Source organism: Thermobia domestica, chromosome 9, assembly GCF_964235325.1.
Source record: "Thermobia domestica chromosome 9, izTheDome1.hap1.1, whole genome shotgun sequence".
Taxonomy (NCBI): Eukaryota; Metazoa; Arthropoda; class Insecta; order Zygentoma; family Lepismatidae; genus Thermobia; species Thermobia domestica.
In genome coordinates this window covers 87277173-87298079 of record NC_137462.1, presented here as the reverse complement: position 1 = coordinate 87298079, position 20907 = coordinate 87277173, and the positions used below count along the sequence as shown (strand labels likewise).

Genomic DNA, 20907 nt, shown 5'->3' with positions numbered 1-20907 from the left:
TTTGAATAAATAGCGAAATCACAAATCCAGTGAGAAAGGAAGAATTTTAGCGAAATATCTGGTTTGTCACTGTGAACATTATTGTGTGATATTTCAATATTATCCATAGTTTATTATGGAATTTTTTCCCCCTATCCCAGTTCCTTTTATATGTCTTCTATGCAAATTGTGTCCTGTTATATTTTTCCTCTCTCGATTCTATTCCTATACTGACCTAATTGTTCTTCCGTTAAAACATACAGTGACAAATGACAGTTTTCACTAGTTTTTTTTTTTTTTTTCTTTCTTCCTACGGCAAGACTAAAGCAATTCAAAGCATGAACGCTAAGCACCTTAGAGTATGCGGATTTTATTCACGCAAGTGCCCTTTGTTAACATGTAATTTGCTCTTTCTAGGCCAACTGTATAGATACAATTAACCCAACTGTACCTTTGGATCAACTGAGTTGACATGTCAGAAAAAAAAATCCGTCATTTTTGAGTAACTATATTCTGTTCCTTCGGGATACAGTTCTATTTTACAACTGATAATTCTGTTTAATTTCCTTTTATTGTATATTGTAACCAAATCCTACATTGATCACTGGTTACATCACATTTGTGCTTTTTTAATTTCAAGTGCATGTTTTGATTATATCCTCACTCGAAATAGGATCACATGGATGCTATTCATTCAGATAAAATAGGAGTCAACACTTGAAGTGCGTTTGATAGTGAACACTGCATAGACTGTAATGATGCGTCTCATTAACGGGACGAACGACATTTAGAATGGTCCCTTAGGTTCTTAGACCCATACTTTTATATTATTATTTCTTTCGATCAATTAAATTTACAGTATTATTAACTTAGACAATCAATTTAAATTATTTACTGTGTAGTTTAGACACTGTTTTATGCGACTTTCTAAAGAAAAAGTCCTAAAAACCTTTGATTTATTCTGAATAACGAAAGAAACAACATACAGAATTGTATATATTCACTAGTACGTGCATCCACAAGTAAGTGCATATAGTTTTAAACCAAGAAACTACACATTTTTTTTTTTTCTTGATTTCACTATGATTGACACTTTTTCTTCGTATTAGTTTTATCATGTTGGGTTTTTGTATGGTTTGTCTTTGTCCGAAACAAAGATAGTTATTTGATCAATTTTCTTACTTTGCCGATCTTCACAACAGGTGTTAACCTCTGATGTTCATAATATTTAATTCCTCCTGTTCCCTCCTTTCTCTCATGTTCCCAACAACAACTGTCAGGAAATTGTTGAAGTCCACTCTAGCTCGATTACCATCTTCATCTAAGTTTATATCCACTTGGTTTACACGAGAAAATGTGGGTGCTGAAAAATAATAATAAATAACGTGCGACTCAATAATTATTCTTGTGGAAAAAATAGCAATTGTCATCCACAGCACATATCTACTTAGATGTGGGCAATTGATTCGAGAACTTGTATAAGACAGACCTTTCCAAAAGTCAGAACTGTTTATTGAAACTTTCCCTCAGTCACAATAGTGAATGGTGTGATATTTCAGTAAAGGTCAGGACTGTAAATTATTATTCAATTGAAAACCTAAATGCAATACAGTATACCTGAGTATTTTATTTTCTTAACAAATGATGTATCCATCTACTAACGTACAATTTGCTTTTTATTTTCCAAACGACATTATAATAGAACACTGCTAAATATACTCACTGCATTAACTGCTCTTAAGTAAATTATACTACTACAAAGAAGTTCCTAGTATTTCAGATGGTGCGCAATAAAAACATGATTGTCAAAATCTCAAATCACCTGGCCAAGTCTCCTATGTTGTATGAATAATGGTTACCACGTATATTTCAAAAGTAGCTGCTGTCTTTCTTAGATTATATATGTATCAGGTTGTTTATAAAGTATTGAGTCTTTGGAAGTTAAAATTAATAATACACTTATTGAAATTTCAGAACATTATGACACTACAAAAGTACCATTTTGTCTGATTGCCTCTGATATTTTTCCGGCAACATCATAATCCCGTCTGTATACAACGTCTGTTATTTCTGGTCAAAAATTAGTGACGTGTTTTATTAACTAACGTAACCCTTCCCGAGCCAATGACGAATATATGCGCAAGTGTTAACCCTGAACCCCAGTGAAGATTTATATAGACGGCTCATTCGATCCCGTGGAGGTAAGACATTATGCACTCGTGTTTTCTAATTTCTCTTTGTGTTGGTGCTGGTGGCAGACGTGCAGATTTATATCTCTGTTTAACCACTGGACATAATTTGGGTCAGAAAATGAAGCGCTTGTGCAGGTAATTATCAAAGGACTATGTTGCAATGAATGTTGCTTTATATATTGTTGTTATAAACGTAAATAAATATTTAAAATAAATTTATAAATGTAGCAAAATTTGAAGAAAATAAAGTAGTTTCGATTCAGAAACTATTGGAAATGATAAGAGATAAGTAGGGATTTAGACCCGACGTATACTGTGTTGTTTCTTTAGCCCTATGTATACTGTCTAGGGCTAATTCAAATATCTCATACTCAAATGTAGTGCTTATCGTTTTTACCAGAAAGTTATATGCTTCAATAATTTTCGATATGCATATATTCCAATATTCGCGATAGTGCGACCTCTGGGAATACTATGTAACCTGCAGGCTATAAATAGTTAACTCTGGAGGACGAGACCAGTAGAATGGTCCTGTAATGCAGCTTTCTTGGAGATAGTGTGGTAGGAAACGGCTTATACTATGAGTTGATTTTTTGCGTAAGCTTCTATGGACCCACCAATGTATCGGATTGAAATCGCGCTCGTGGCTGGGAATCCACGTTAATAGTTCATTCTATCCTTCATACCCTCGTTGCTAAGTAACAACGTAAATTAGAAAAGAAACTCACAAAAATTAGCTGAGGGAATAAATAAACAAAACCTTTAAAAAGTGGTCTACAGCATATTTATAATATTTTACATCTATTTATTTTATTTCTCTTAAAATGTACTCTTGACCCTGTAACATGATTTTTCTTTTTTAAATTTAAATTCATATTAAAAAAAAAAAAAAAAAAACTAATTCCGCTTCTGACGGTTAACACCATTCAGGGACTTCTAAACACATCGAAACAAATGACAGTCTAATGGTGCCAGGTTCAAGCTATACGGTGGACGCATTAAAATATCCCAGCCCAATTCTCTCAATTTCTTACGTGTCCTTAAAAATGTATGCGGTCTAGCTTGTCAGAGTGGTATACGATACACTTTCTGTTTACTTGCTAGGTGCACTTGAGCTGATTATCGATAGTACAGGTACGAGTCTATCGTTCTACTCTGTAGCAGCAGCTCATGATGCGCATTGCTCTTCTAATCCCCTCAAACGCATAGCATAAACTTCCTAGGCGTCTGTGTGATCTTTGCCACAGACTCTAGCGCTTCGACCATGATTCTTTTCGCACAGTGTTGTAGCTTATCCAGTTTTCATCACTCGTGATCAACCTCTTCAGAAATGGGTCGAGTTTCTTACGTTTCAGTAGATATTCGCCGATAGAAATTCGATCGAGTAAATGTTTTTGAGTCAGATCATGTGGCACCCAAACGTCTTTTTATAAACAGCTTTCTCCAAATGGCTTAAACTGTTTGGGATGGATATTCAGGTTATTGGCGGTCATGACTTCTTACATGCCGGTCTTGGTCGACTTTGCCAGAATACCATTCACTATTGCCATGATTGGTCGTCCACTCCGAGGAGAATATTGAACATTGAATTTCCTAGAACAAAATGACTGAACCATCTTTTAGCTATTGCTTTTGATAGCGTATCTTGGTCATAAACAGTACAAAGTTCTTCACGGGCCTGCGCAGCATATGGGTCATTATCCAAATAAAATTGTAAAATGTAGTGCAGTTTTGCGGAAAGTTCACTCACCCTCACGGCGCAGTCTAATTATAACAATTCCAACACTTTTTACACATCTATTAGCTTCAGATGTCAAATGACGTTAGGTTTGACCCGCTGCAACTTATATACCCTGAAATATTTGACATTAATACCATCTCGTGCGCAAAAACCTCAATACTTTCTAGACTACCAGATATGTATATATACGTAAAGATCGAGGTATCTAAGTAATTTCTTTAATCCATCAATACCTCAAAATTTTGGCTGCTTCTACATCATACAAAAAAGAACGTTTGAGAGAAAATACATGTTCATACGTAAGTCATTAAACCTACAAACTGGAACTGTTCATCATATACAAATCGAGATGTGCTGATTTCACTTGTCTTCCTCGTGTATCTACACACACAAAATTATTTTTTTATATTTTTTAATCACAGAGCACTTCACAAAGCGCAAAACAACGAAAATTATGTGTACAATACAAGACATGGTAGCTAGGTTTTAATTCCCAACTACATAATGGCAGGTTGTAAACAATGTGACACACTTGCAGATACTGTTTATTGTTTTCACTTGTCAAACCCGGAAGAAAAAACTGATGCGTCCATAACGAGATTTAAAAAAAAAAAAGTTAATTTTTTGTATATGGGAATGTATTTTGTGTTTATGTATGTTAATACTTATTAAACACGAAATCCCCACTCTTCATCTAATTCACACTATTCAAATTTAATGGTAATTTCTAGTCCTAAGAAATAAACATTCAGAAACTCATTTTCGTTTTTCAATTGATTCTTCCCTAAAATATCTAACACGGACACTATATATCGTACGAGTTCAATCAAACTAATCCGAACTGGATGAAACTCGGCATGGCAACAGACTTTGTCCTGCTATGCAAAGTTGTGGAATATTATGATGTGCAGACTTTTGGTTAAAAAAAGAAAGAAAAAAATGCAATTGTGAACCAAACCTAGCTACGATTTGTTGTATTGTGCATATAATTATAGTTGTCTTCGTTTCTATTTAAGTTACAGTGTTTTCAATTATTCAATATTGTAAACTGTTTAGTGATTGAAAGAATGAGGAAGACTAATTAACTTTATGACGCCAGCCTTTCAAAATTTATGTTAATGCCAACCTGGGGTTCGTGCGGACCCCAATCAATATTATTGTTAATAATCACTAGAGACCAGATGTTTAGGCATTAAAAACCTGGAAAATAGGCAGGCAAATAGCCACTTAACATTTAAAATATAGGCAGTAAAATAGGCACTTAAAATTTAAAAGTAGGCAGTAAAACAGGCATTTAAATGTGTACACTTTATCAGTACACACACCAGTCGAAAGTTTTACAGCATTGTCAGTACACATAGCAGTCCAAAGTTTTATGACATCTTATCACTACAAACACCACTTATACAGGATGTTTCAAAACAACACCGACAACGTTTGGAAGGTGATTCCTGACACCAAGATAAGATAAAAATTATAGACCACCCGGGATGCACAAATGCTTCCTTTGGGAGTTATGGGCTGCTAAAATATGAAAAAATAAATGAACTTTATAGATCCATAACAGTACTATGCAACAATTTTTACAGGGGGAGTTTGCCTACGGGCGTATAATTTGAAGTACTCATCAACTACCTGTATAAAAATTATTGCGGAAGTATCGCAGGATTTTGAAACATGGATATTTGATAGGGCACTTTACTAGTTCCTAAGTGAAGTCTTGATCCGACTACGGTAGGTCCCATAGTATTGGAGCTATGGACCTTTATTTATTTTTTATATGTTTTCGGTAACCTATGACTCCGAAAGGAAGCATTTGTATACCCAGATTGGTCTATACTTTTTGTTTTATCTTGGTGTCAGGAATCATCTCCCAAAATTGTCGGTATTATGTTGAAACACCAGGTATTTCTCGAAAGGGGAAAACCCCTTTCTTGAAATACTAAATTATGTATATTTTCCCCAATAAGTCTTAATTTGAAGAAAATGCATAGAATAGGCATCATTAGGCACTAAAGCAATTATTTAGGCAGGAATGGGCGAAATAGGCAAAATAGGCAAAATAAAATGGGCTTAAATTGAAACTATAACCACCCATATAAACTTTAAAACGTGTTTTTTGATCATATTTTTAATATTAAAAAATAGGCATATTGCCTAACATCCGGTCTCTAATAATCACCTTTTCATTAACTTTTATTTGTTTAATACAGTTGCTTACTTTTATTTACTATAGTATAGTAAAAAAAACGCATTATATGTATATAGTGAAAGAAAGATTTGTGTACTACAGTACATTCTAATGAAATTTACTATGTACTATACTTTCACTTTTCTTTACATAAATTGTATGGTAGTATACTTTACTTCAGAATTCACCAGCTCATATAGGGTACGTTACACAGTTGTTTCACATATCCCGGGAAAGCTGGATTACCACAATTAGTACATCGTGTGTTTACTGTTCTACCATTGTCTCGTGGATAAAGAATGCATTTATTGTTCTTGTCATGGGTCATTCAGAACATCTTTTAGTGTACTTCATGATACTAATCGCAGTAATAGCTTGTTTGGCTTTTCTTTGCATGCACTGAGGATTTTCCAAATACCTCTGGATTTCTGAAGTTCTTTAGGAATATTTTTTCTCTTTTTGAGTTGTGATAGCACTGTATTGTGAGAACTTTGACTGCAAAAGCACCATCGAAACAATTCCTGCACAATCAATAACATTGAGGAAAGAACTAACATCTCACTTCGTTTTGCATGTATAGAATCTCCAGAGGTGGTCAACTGTAGTTACATCTGACTTAGTTTTTTTTATATACGTTATGATAATATCCGATTCTTTGTTTCGGGAACTACAGTCTTATCATGGTGCATAGAAGATACTAGAAGGACCAACCTATTGTTCTTAGGGACATAGTTCGCATATGTCAACTCTTCTTCAAAGCACAAATCATATATTTTCTGACCGCTCGCTGATTTCAAACTTTCGGTAGGGATGTCCCTTTCAGACTTTCTCATTGCCAAAAACTGTTGTTCTCTGAAGAAAAAACTCTTCGGCGAGTTCGGTGCTTTTCCATGATTATATTTTTTCCTTTACTTAACCATAGTTTTACTAGTCGTTTCACCAGGTCTTCTATGTTGCCTTCATGTGTTACTTTCTGACCAACATATTTTCCCATATATATTTTTTTGTCTACGCCATATGTGAGCAGAGAAAACCGTGGGTCCGCACAGACCCCCGATTGGCTTAATACGTTTTGGTTCTTAAATGCTCTTATAATTTCGAAATACAAAAGTGTACAATAAGTAACTTATTATGGGTGAATTGAAAACACCTTAAAAATAGATGTCCTGAGTCATAGACAAGAATATGTAACAAACAGAAAAAATATGATCTTAATAAAGCCTGGGGTCCGCACGGACCCTAGGTGGGCGTCATAAGGTTAAATTAACAGCTCTTTCTTTTTAATATATACAAGCAGCCAAAATATTGGAATAATGATGTACTGAAAGAATTACTTCGATCTTCGTTTTTTAGTCTGACAAGTGAGCTTTTGAACCACTATTCATACAGCATACGGGCAAAACGAGTTGTGACTTGGTTTAAATTCCTAGTATACCTTTAACTATTGAAAAGCGTATTGATAGGATACCTTCAGTGGACCTCTTCACTACAATCATGTTTCCATCTCGAGTTAAGAAAAAAAAAAAAAAGCTACGACGCTGTCCTCTCTTAAAATGAATTTTATTTTAAGACAAACGAATACCTAAAACAAGGACTACCTTTTAGTAATTCAATTGTTTCATTTTTTTTTATTATGCGGTGATACATGTTTCTGAATACAAACATTTAATAATTACTAAAATTTATAATGATTTTTCGTAAATTTAAATATTATTTTAATCTTAAATAATGCGAATTTATATTTCCAAAACTCAATTTCTGTAATTATGCAAGCATTTGATGTTTACTAAAAACATGAGCTATACTCGCATTCTGTCAAACTCGAAGACCAAGAATAAGCTGTGCACTCAGAAAGTGTACCTAGTACTTGCACAGCAAGCAACTGCGCGTGAGAAATTCATTATATGCAAGTACCACAAAAATGGACAATATTGTAGTGGATATGGTAAAAGAGAGAGACTTTCTTTTACTGCATGCACTGTAGTTCGAAAATTTCTAGGGCAGAATATAATTTTACTTACATAATCTCCCTTTGTATCTATCAGACGTAGTTGGTTTATAGTGAGCAAAAACTACGCAATTTTGATAATGAAGTCCTGTTTGCGTAACAAAATAATTATACAATAATTCTAATTCTTTGGGATGCTCCTCCTCGTCTGGGTTATACACAAATATAATGCCGTGAGTATCTCGCTGCAAAGCAGGCCAACACATTTCAAACCTGAAGAAAGACAGAAAACCTTGTACATATATATAGATTGATAACACTATGCACTGCAATACGTAACCTTTGTGAGATAGTTAATACTGAATATTCGTGGACGCCAAATATTGGGATGCACAACCTGGGATCGAACCTGGGACTACGTGGACGTGAGTCCAACGCTCTTTAGCCACTAGATTATGGAGTACCCTAGAGAAGGTGAATAGCGGGCGGTAACCAAGCCGTAAGAGAGATTGCCGAACATTAAAATGGATTGTCACAAAGAATTGTAGAGCTAATGTAGCACACCTGGCTGCAGAGCTCAATCAGCATCTGAACAACCTATTTCTAGAATCACAGACCCAAGAAAACAGCATAATCTTAGCCTTGCTCTGATCACCGTTGCCAACACGGTAGCGCGAAAAGAGATTATGCCAATAACATTAAACATAAATCGCTAATGATTGGATGAGTCATATTGCTTGTTCAGGCCACGTTTATGTATGGCCAAGGAAGTGTGGGCTACGGGCTGCCTAGTTCCTACTATTAACCATGACGTTGGCTCTAGGCTAGTATGGAGCGTAATTTCATGGTATTCTTTGGTCCTATAATTACTCTTAAAGAACGAATTACCGCTAGTCTTGTAGACATTTGAGATGGCCAGATATTCCATAACTACGATGCAATCTTCCAAAGATAACAATGCGCCAATACACACAATAAACGCTTTAAATACAAAGAAGGAAAACAACGAAAAAAATAGAAAAGTTCTATTTGCTTCATACTTACTTTTTTCTATCTATATATATAAAAGAGAACGTACAAAATCCTTTGTCCGCTCATCACGCTAATACGGCTGAACCAATTTCTTTCATTTTTGGGGGGTTATTAGGATTTGGACCCTAGATGGTTTTTATCATATCACTTTAATTTTTAATTACCAGTGTCTTGAGATAATTGACCATTCAGGTGTCCACAAATCCTTTGTTAGTTCATCATAGGTAAAAATAAACGTATTTATATGCAACCCGCATGACCGTGTCACTCGGCGGGTTAACATAAATGACAGGCGATATACAGCGGAAAATAGCTTGAATCTTCTGTTTAAAATTTTTTTAATTGATTTGCTTATTTTTACAGACACTTTTACAATATGCCAGCACCGGGATGACCGCAGCGAAGCGGGGCGGGTTAACATAAATGACAGGCGATATAATGTTAAGATTTACTGCAATCTTTTATGGTTTTTATCATCACTTGAAAGCGAAAAAGTAAAAATTATCTAAGTAACAAAGTTTATTGCGTTCCGGGGTGACCGCAGCGAAGCGGGGTGAACGCTGCTAGTATATATATATATATATTTTCATTTCTCCCCACGTCTTTGCCTCTTTATCTAATGAAGCATTTAACAGATGAGCTTGTAGTGCACTTTTTCTAAATATCATGTGATGAGTTTTGACTATTTTCCGGCAAGCAATTCGTTTCATATAGAAAAACAATGAGCTTGTAAAAGTAGTTCCTCATTCGGAAACAAGTTTAAAAAAGAAAAAAGAAAGAAAAGAACAGTGTTGAATAAGTTGGGTACACATATGCTTTCTTTCGGCGCTACTGATCCACGAAAATATGTCGGAAAACTGTGGAAATAAAGTCGATAGTAAAAGAGATTTTTTTTTTTTTCGTACAATTCGATGCGGAGCTGGGGCAACGTGAGTGTATCTCCAAAAGGAAATCAAAATATGCTTGGAGTCTCGAACCGACTAACGAATATGAATGATACAAGTCTTACAGCGGACATCGAAACTGGCTCTTCCTTGTAGACTCAACAAGAAGTAAGTGACCATTTGTGAAAATAACTTTATTAGTGAAGATAATGAATGTATATGATAAACACCTACAGTATGTAATTAATTTCCATTCATCCTCTCCACTTTAAACCCTCATTTTTTTTTCTTTCTTTCTTACTTATGTCTTGACTGTTGACAGCAGTCAGCAAAAATTCAATGTTTAACTTAGCTTTCTGACAAATCCGTAATAGAACAAAGAAGAATAAGATGAGTACCTTGTGATTATCCACAAGGGTGCTGATCCTGGGGGGGGGAAGGGGCTATCCCAAAACTCATGTGCGTCCTCCTATTGTATTTATGAATGTACAATATTTGGCATAATTTTAATGCAATTTATCTTAAAATCCTCATATATATACCTTCTGCATCTGAATACCCCCCCCCCCCAAATTTACAGATAAATCGGCGCCCTTGATTATCCATAAGACAGATGTAGATTGTAAAATATGATACAAGGCATCTTTTCTAATCAAAGTAAACGTTAGTGAAAATACCCTTTACATAAAAAAAAGAAAAATGTATAATTTCCGTATATAAAATATAAATACACTTTTCCTACTTTATAAATGACATTTTGAACTATCTAAATTGATATATTTGACATAGAATACACCAAAAACTTACTTATGATCTCCACTGCAATCCCATAACTCTATTTCAGCCTTTACATATTTATTATTTACAGTTAAGTTAGGAGATTCAAACTCCAATATTCTGACTCCTTGAGTTGGATGATACTCTCCTCCAACACTCTCTGTAGCGTCCGCTAGAAAGTTGGCAATAGTAGTTTTCCCACTCTGTGAAAGTAAAATAACAAAAGAATAACTAAATTAACTACTAACAGACCTCGTTGTTGATATATCAATCAGTAATGAGTGTGTTCGTTTTCGAACCATCCGAATGCATCATATTGTTCTTATTGCATGGAAGCACCGAGTGTTACCATAAGTTAGTACGACGTGGAGCGCATATCAATAATCATGTAGGTAGTTCCTGTTTCTACATTTTAGTCAAAGTTAGAAAGGTCAAACACGGATTTCGATTCGGTAGTATTCGTACACTATTAAAACGTCGCTGCAAGAAAGGGTGAAAACTGCAAGGGGATGGGACCTGTACTTCGGATAGTCCAAATATGGTTTACGCGATTCAGATCAGATGACACAAGCGCTGAAGACCAAATTAGAACAGAGAGACCAGGTGCCATGAATAGGGCGCTCCTGAAGCAGGCTCTAGCGATCGATCCACGCACAAGTATAAGTCAATTGGCAATTTAGATCCCTAAGCAACGGGTGTCATCATCTTCATCAGATGGAGTTTGTCTGGAGGCAGCCTCGACTTGTACCCCATAGCAAGTCGAAAAATGACTCACCGTGTCTCAACAATTGTCAAAGAATCCTTGTGATGACAGGACATGACGATGGATCGCTATACCAGGTGAAAAATTTATTTTTCTGCGATATTCTCCTGATGGTCATCAGTAGTTAAGCCACAACCAGACTAACAGGTACTGCCAAATATTCAAAGGGAGAGGTTTGAATTAAAGTTATGTTATACAAATGGTTGGATATCGATGGTCCATTTTACCGCGAATTCGTTTCAAGTAGATGTGCCGATGCGAATTTTTACTATGATCAATTCTGGCTGGCACATAATGTTATAGTGGGGCCGCGGTGGCTCAGTGGTAGAGCGTTCACCTCTGGTGCTTGGGGTCCCGGGTTCGATCCCAGCCCCCGCCAAGTGAACTTTGTGGTGGACAAACACCGTGTGCGTGGGTTTTCTCGGGGTTCTCCCGTTTCCTCCCACTTTCTTCATTCCACCATTTCATTCATTTTTCATAATCACTATCTCCTTTAGCCTAACCGGCATAACCGTGGGACATAAAACTTAAAAGATTTCATTTCACATAATGTTATACGACAGAAATACACGGCTTTGATCAACAGGTAAAGGAGTCTATTTCAGGTCGTTGACATTCCGTGCCACCGATCACGGGTAGTTACCCAGAAACTCCAGGAAATGTATGAGTCGAATTGGTAAATCCCACACCTCGCGCCTTCAGATTATCATTTGTTTCGCTCTCGTGCATTTCCTACAACGACGACCGCTTAAAATAGAATATGATGTGGAAAAGGAGTTACGTGAGATTTTGCCCTCGAAATCCATCGAATGAGATGGTGATTTTCGTGGAACGTTGGTAGACGACTATCCAGTACAATGGAGTGTTTTAAAGAATACGGTAAATCGTCACATTACTCTGATAGCTTCCTGCAAACTTAACGGTATCTACTCATATGTTCACTTGTATTCTATATTACTGTAAAACCATGACTTTTGAGCTAGAGCACTCATATTGAACTTAATAAAAGTCACTTAAATTAAAAGTTACACAATACAATACATCCACATCTGAATTATAACATACTGTATGTCCATTTCTTTTTTTAATTTCAATGCTACGTTACCTTTTATTATGCTCCCTGATCATCTCGCTCCAAAGATATATTCCATTTTATCAAACTACACAGAATTCGGCTCTTTCCTTTCCGATTCAACTGACTTTATCACAGAAAATTATAACAACAAATACTAATTTTTTAAAAAAATGTTAAACATTTGTCGAAAAAAATGCGAAAATAATACTATGGCAAAATTTTTCAGATTCGTGTTTTGTTTAACATCTGTACTTCTGCTTTGATGTTGCTCAATTTAGCTATGTTCAAAAGGAAACAAAGTATACGTAACATTATGATTACTGACAAGGTAATGCAATTTAAAAATATATTGACGAAAAAATAATTATACCGAAGTGTGTTGATCTAAACTTACACAAAATCCATTGCTCTGGTAATAAGTCAATCTCAAAATAATTTTAATCTCGGACGCTTTCCTAGTTGACATTCCTTTGAAAGGAATATTAACGTCTTGTTGAAAATTGATTCTGGTTACTTTACGCATTTTCTTGGCTAGAATCAATTGAAGGAAGACTCACTATATAGCAGACAATAGTGACTGCAAACGTAACGATACTAATATTCTAAATGCTTTCTTGTTATGATCACGCATGAAAACTTTGAATGGTAAATTATACTGTATGCTCGCTAATAGACGTTATAGGATACCTATCTTTAATTAAATAACAGGTGCTCACTTTGTGTATTATTAATGTAACAGGTACTCCAAAAAATTATTATTATTATATAATTTCAGCCCTCTTTCACGCCTTACATTACTCACTCTTTTTTCGTGACCTATTGATTCTTGAAGAGTTTTTATTATTATTATTATTATTTTAAATCTTCTAGTTTCATATCCTCACGATCACGCATCGAGACTAAGGGAGACAGTGATGATTACATGGATGGTAATGTTGGAATAAAGATAATGGGAGAATTAGCCACCGCGGTTGCTCTACCAATGCGAGAAAATTTTCCTAAAATGGGATATGATTTTTATCGGAAAAATCGATGCCTCAGTGGCTGTGGTAGAGCGTTAATCTCTAGCGCATGGGATCCATGGCTCAATCCCAGTCCCAGAACCCGTCAAATAGGCTTTGTGATGAATAAACACTGCGTGTGTGGGAGAATTTTCTCAGTGGTTCTCCTGTTCCCTCTCACTTTCTTTATTCCGCTATTATAATCTGTCTCATTGTCATCGTCTCACTTAGCTGTGGTGCATAACAGCGGAACATTAAACTAAAAAATAGTAATTCCGATTTATATTACTTTCTTGTTGGCAAAAAATCATCAATCTGCACGAAATTTAATACTATAAAGCGTTCGAAACATTTCATTGTACGTATGTAAATTTTAATTGAAAAAAAAATGAAGTTTTAGTTAAACGTCCCACGTTTACATCTTTCAGGCTAAATGAGACAGATGATTAATGAAAGTGAATGGCTTTGAAATTAATTTTTTGTGCTCTCTCAACGGTACCACGTGTACCATAGGGACACGCGCTAGGACTAGACAAGCAGAGATGGTCAAATTTTAAGTGAAGTAATACGCTTTTTTCCAAATTAGTTTTCATATTTATGCGTGCCTCAAGTAAACCAGTAACTAATTTCTTACTTATTACTTGTGTTTGTATAAAGCAAAAAAATCCACTCATAAAATCTGCAAATATATGTCGTCTTCCCATTTACTGAGAAACTAAATTTAACTTGTGAAGATTACGACTACGTTCGCAATTCATTTTAGACAGATAAAACCTGTTAATACACCATTCTACTAGTCCGAAACAATTACAGTTGTTATACAACGGTTAAAATAAAAGAGTACATATGAGAGAAGACTGTATTGGATATTATTTTCTGCCGGCGGAGTGTTTCTACGCAGTATACAAAAGATATATTTTATGCTTACAAGTATAGCATTTCTACTGTGCTAGGGGGCCAGTGTTTTCGCACAGTTATTTCCATGGCATACGACCGGACAAGTAATTTACACCTATAAAAAGTCGTCCTAAAGTGAATTTGCACCTACTAATACAACTCCTACACTAAGAAACAATTTCTAAGACCCTAAGAATGATCTTCCTGATGAAATGATTGTATATAATGCTATACAAGGTAATAGGTATACAGAAAATAATATTCTCATAAACAAACAGATGTGACATAAGAAAATAATATATATATATATATATATATATTATTTTCTTATGTCACATCTGTTTGTTTATCAATCTCTACGCAATTATTTTTTCGGTATGCGCCAAGATAAGGATCGAGAATGTGTCAGCAAATCATTTATAACACAAAAAGTGTACATAATCCTTTTCGTCATATCCTATTTCATTTGGGATTTCTCTTAGTAGAAAATGCAAAATTACTGCCTCTGAAAGTGTTTCTTACAGGAGGAGTTGCATTAATGGGTTCAGAGTATTCTCTATTCCATGAATACATGTGCAGTTTGTATATAAAGGATGCCGCCTTCTATGTGTGGGGGCTAGTGCCATAAATAAGTCATCGTCCGCGAGAACTTGTGGGAAACACCCCCGATAACTAAATGGCCAACCAGAACCCTCATTTCCTGCATTTGACAACCGCTCGTCAGGTCCACGTGGAGTGCTTAGTTGCCACAGTTCCAACCGCTGTCCTTTCAGTCAGTGTTTAGAAGATTGCTGTTCAACATATATAGTTTTCTTATATATATACTCTATATTATATTCGATTGTATTAATAACAAGATGTGGAGACCCTGGGAGCAAAGTTCAGCGAATGAACTTGTAAATAACATGCAGCAAGGTGATCAGACATTGCAACCCCGCAAATGCGGTCAAAAGAGGGTTGGAGGGAGGAAGGGATACTGTTGTAAAATCCAGCAGGGGAAGTTCAAACAATTTGCCGAACTGCACATCTATTGATGGAATACACAATAATATCAGGAAGGATGAATGTAAAGGTGCACATGTGGCATAAAAACCACAGTGTGTAAAACACGCGTGAAATTGGGAATACAACTTGTGTTAGGTAGCCATTCACACGAATGCTACCGAACTGAGACACGCCAAGAGAGCAGCAGGGGAGCCTGTAGGAGATGCGCCTGTGCGGAGCAGGCGCGTCAACGACAGTAGGTATACTCATAAACAAGGACTGTAGCAAAAGACTTCATATGGAATAAAAGAATATGGCCTGGGAGTAACACAGCTTTGAAACACTCCTATGATCACTTTCTACACTGCCTTCATTTTATCATGTCTTCCTATGGGGAGTATTACGTGGTAAAGAGCACACTTTCCATTTCGTATTTTTACTTTATTATACAAGCGCGAGATAAAATCTCGACATAATCTATTGTAAAATCAAGTAGCATTTCTTCCTCATGGAACTTTTTTTTTTTTAAATTTGACGGTCTATGGGAAACCTCCACGATTTTTTTGTTCTCTTCCACCTGTAATCGAAACCATGTGCACAAAAGGTACACGAACTAGTAGCACTGAGAAAATAAGATTATTTTGTCATTTTCTCTGTCCTAGTGCTATGCCAGCAGACGGGCCCTATAATTGTCCTGTAATAGTAGTATTACGTTACTAATAACTAAAATTTCATTAAATTTTACTTACTGCGCATGGACCCACCATCAAAACTTTCACTTTAAACATTTTTATATAGTAAAAACTGGTATGACAACGTAAAAATATTTACTATCAACAAAACTACTTTGTCAAAAACAGGAATCCGCATCTTGCTGTTGCCATGGTAATAGACAGTGTTGCCAAAAAGTTAAAAAGAAAAGTCGCTAAATGGAAGGTGAAATGACTCCAATTTGGGGTGAAAAGTAGCTAAAACTATATACTGTAAAATTAGATATAGACATAAGCGAAGTAAAAACCATGGATATAGTATACGTAAGACCGTCTGAGTTCCAGAAGAAGCTGGACGCTCATACTTTTAGGGCATTTCTCCCCCAACGTTTAAGAAAAATTAAAATGCTACCTATAAGATGGCCACATACCAAAACCTCCGAGACCGACCCAGTGGGCAGATCCAGGACAGACTTCTGGGGGGGGGGGCAGTGGGTTGTCATACTGCTACTTAGAGCTACTTTTAACAGCTTCATACTCTGGGATGGGTTTTATTTATATGTATAAAATAAGAAAGTTTACTCTTCTAGGGGCGATGGCCCCCCTGGATCCGCCACTGGACCGAACAAAAGTTCTGCCATCCAGAAGACAATTCCTAGCTCCGACCATGGATATAGATATAGATAGACAGATGCAGTGGCGGCGCTACAGGAAGGCGAGGAGGAGTGACCGACACCACAATATTTGGGGTATGTTTAGTACAAAGGGTCCAGAAGCACGTAAGAAACACAAAATTTACAGGAGAAATGAGTGATGCAAGTACTTAGACGTAACATAACGTAACGAAATCTAACCTAACCTAACATAAACTAACGTAAGCTAACCTGAACCAACCTAAACATAGTAGAAATAAGCGAAATTCTATCATTTTTTGGAAAATTATGCGGGACTCCTACATTAATATAGCATAAACTAAACTAACCTAACGTAACCTAAACTAGCCTAACCTAACTTAAACTAACTTAACCTACCATAAACTAATCGAATGTGAACAGAAATTACCAAAATTGTAACATTTTTTTAGAGAAAACAGCTGGACCCCTTCTGCTAAACATAGGCCCAATATTTTTCTCGCCCCCATTTTTCTATGTACAACCGTTAAATAATAATAATAATAATAATAATAATAATAATTTATTATTATTATTATTATTATTATTATTATTATTATTATTATTATTATTATTATTATTATTATTATTATTATTATTATTATTATTATAGTATGTTCAACCGATAATAATAATATTCAAAGCAAAGCAAGTGGTTGTCTCGCGTCCTCAATTTTTTCTTGCCTCCCCTCTTGTCCCCTATTATTACGACCTTAGCGCCGCCACTGGACAGATAGATATAGATAGATACAGATATATATATACTGTATATGGCATAGAAGAAAGTGCAAAAGAAGCTTGGGAAGAAACCGAAACCAAAGTGAGAACAGTGATTCAGGATAGACTCCATATTGAACTACAAGACGAAGACCTTCAGCGAACGCAAGAGTGGGAAGGATCAAATAAGGTGCGTGACGAACGGAAGCAACTTCAATTTTACCTAGATGAGGCTAGAAGGAAAGGAAGCTTCGCGTATATGCAATTTCGGTTTTTATTCATAGATGGGAAGAGATTTACCCTTTGGGACTTGAAAGAAAGAGACCAGCAGCAAACAACAATGACTGCATTCCAAAGTGAGAGTGTGCCACCTGAACAGCCCGGGGCTAAAGAAATCCAACAGCTGAGTTCTGAAGGCGCCACAGGGAGCAGGAAGAAGAGTTTATCTTCCCCCTCTTCGTCCACGAACCAACTTATTGTGACAAACCCAGTCAAATGAAAAATGTGTATCAAGGACTCTCCATCTGTAAGTAAGATAATAGATAAAAATATGCATGCACCAGAATGTTTAAAAAAGAAGGTCAGTGACACGTTAACACAAATAGGTAGAACCAACTTACAAATATATTTCCAGAATTGTCGTAGCTTACGATGTAAAAGTGAAATGTTTTACACTAATGTTTTATCTTCTAACTATGATATTATTATAGCTGTTGAAAGTTGGTTGTGTGAGGGTTACTATAATTCTGAATATTTTGATGACAGATACACGGTATTTCGTCAAGACAGGAACTTAAAACTATTTGGGACATCAAAGGGAGGAGGTGTAATAATAGCAATACATTCAGATTTCAATGTTCAGTTTGTTAATTCATATGATGCAGGACTTGAATGTATTCTAATCAAACTTATAAATAAATCATTAGTTGTGTATATTTGTGCTTTGTATATAGGGCCAGAATCGAAAATAAGCACTTACGAAAACTTCTATCAATTCATTGAAAGTAATTGCCCAGTGGGTAGCTCTATTCTCTGTATTGGGGACTTCAACCTCCCGGAAATTAGCAATTCTATGTTTGACTTAACTCATTCCTCAACTAAATGTAAAAGCCTCCTCAATTTCCTGTCACTCTATAATTTAACTATGTATAATAATATACAAAATATCAATAACCGTACATTGGACCTAGTACTCTCGAATGCATGCGAAATTGAAGTAAACCGTGAAAATTCACCATTGGTACCTATAGACAATCACCATTCCCCCTTAATTATAGCGCTTTCAGTTAAACGTTTTCCGAAACAAAAAGTAAACAATAGATCATCTGGTTTTAATTTCAGAAAAGCCGATTATCATAAATTGTATTTAGAACTTTCAAAAGTTAATTGGAATTGCCTTTCATGCTCAAATGACGTAAATAAAGCTGTAGAAACTTTTTATCAATTAATTGATGACGTATTTAAACAATGCATTCCAACTAAAAAGAATCCCAGTAATAAAATCTTTCCTGTCTGGTTTGACTCAGAAATAATTCGAAAAATCAAACAAAAATCGTACTATCACAAAAAGTGGAAGAACACAATAGACAATAATACATATTACCGTGATAAATTCTGTAGTTTAAGGACGGAGGTAAAGACAAAAATTGCGAAAGCATACAAAGAATTCGTAGCTAACTCCGAGAATTGCATAGCAGATGATCCAACAAACTTTTGGAATTTTATCAAAAATAAAACAAGGCATTTGACTAATGGCCCCCTTATGTATAATGGTGAAAGTCTACAGTGTAACAGGGATATTGCGGAGGCTTTTGCACATTATTTTAAGTCTGTTTACAATCATGAACCTGTGAGTTATGACACTGATGCTCTAATGTCACACGAACCTAGAAGTATATTACTCGATATTTTCCAAATCACTGAAATAACAATATCAGAAATAGAACATGCCATTAAAAGGTTGAAATCTAGAACAGCGTGTGGCCCTGATGGTATCCCACCTTACATAATAAAGGGAACTATTGATATCATAAAACATCCTATACATATACTATTAAACATGTCCGTAAAATATAATGTTTTTCCAGACCGATGGAAAGAAAGCTTGATATGTCCTATTCCAAAAACTAGCAATGCTAAAAATATAGAAAGCTTTAGACCAATTGCAATTCTATCCCCATTTGCAAAAATTTATGAATATATAATACACAATCGTTTACTTAATCATGTTAGATCCAGTATATCTGTATACCAACACGGATTTCTCAAGAATAGATCCACTTCAACTAACTTGACAATTATAACAAACTTTATAGCTTCAGAACTAGACAAAGGAGGGCAGGTGGATGTAATCTATACAGACTTTCAGAAAGCGTTCGATTTAGTTAACCACGACATTTTGCTTGAAAAACTAGCTCTTATGAATCTTTCTAAGCAAGCATTAGTACTGTTCACATCATACTTATGTGATCGCAAACAATCTGTAGCTTACAAAGGTCATATCTGCAACAACTTTAATGCTACATCGGGAGTACCGCAAGGATCAAACCTTGGACCTTTATTATTCCTCATCACTATCAATGACATAACTAAGCACATCAAGAAATCGCATACTTTACTCTTTGCAGATGACTTAAAATTATATGCTCAAATTAAATCACTTGAAGACTGTAAAAACCTCCAGGAAGACTTGAAAAATGTAAAACACTGGTGCCACGTGAATAAATTTAGCCTAAACATAACTAAATGTAAAACTATTACATTTACTAGAAAAGGAAAATACATAAATTATGATTATACTATTGACGGTATAAATCTTTGTAGGCCGGAAACTGTTAAAGACCTTGGTGTTACCTTCGACCAAAAACTGACTTTCGCAAATCACATTGAAACTATTGCAAACAATGCTTATAAGAGTCTTGGATTTGTTTGTCGTGTAAGTAGAGACTTCCGTAGCCACATGACAATTTTAAAACTATATTATTCGTATATAAGATTGTCGCAGTACGTTTACACCCGTAGGTGAGGACAATACTCAGTCGGTATCAAGAGAATAAAAACTAACTGGGTAGAAAAGAAGAAGAAGAAGAGAGGAATGGTAGGTGTTTTTCGGCCGACTGATGTGCAAAAAGGCAAACTGAAAGTATTAAGTTCTCCGGGCTATGACGAAGACTGTGTTATTGTGAAAAGTAAATATAGACAACGTAGATTGTGTGAGATATATAGTCTGTCAAATACATAGTAGTGTAAAGATTGTGAGTAAAACTTTTGTGACAGTGGGAACAGTGTGCAAGTAGTTCATGGCGCATGCACTTGTGTAAGCTAACTACGTAATTCCAATAAATC

The 20907-nt window shown here is 35.5% G+C and overlaps 1 protein-coding gene across 1 annotated transcript; it reads right to left on the bottom strand.

The window, feature by feature from the left end:
- Positions 1-471: 471 nt before the first annotated feature.
- On the bottom strand, positions 472-16370 carry LOC145694825 (intraflagellar transport protein 22 homolog). Its single transcript, XM_081771483.1, has 4 exons — positions 16214-16370; positions 10775-10947; positions 8125-8324; positions 472-1342 (listed from the first exon to the last, which is right to left on the bottom strand). The coding sequence occupies exons 1-4, from the start codon at positions 16250-16252 to the stop codon at positions 1185-1187; spliced, it is 570 nt and encodes a 189-aa protein (XP_081627609.1). The 5' UTR covers positions 16253-16370; the 3' UTR covers positions 472-1184.
- Positions 16371-20907: the final 4537 nt, after the last annotated feature.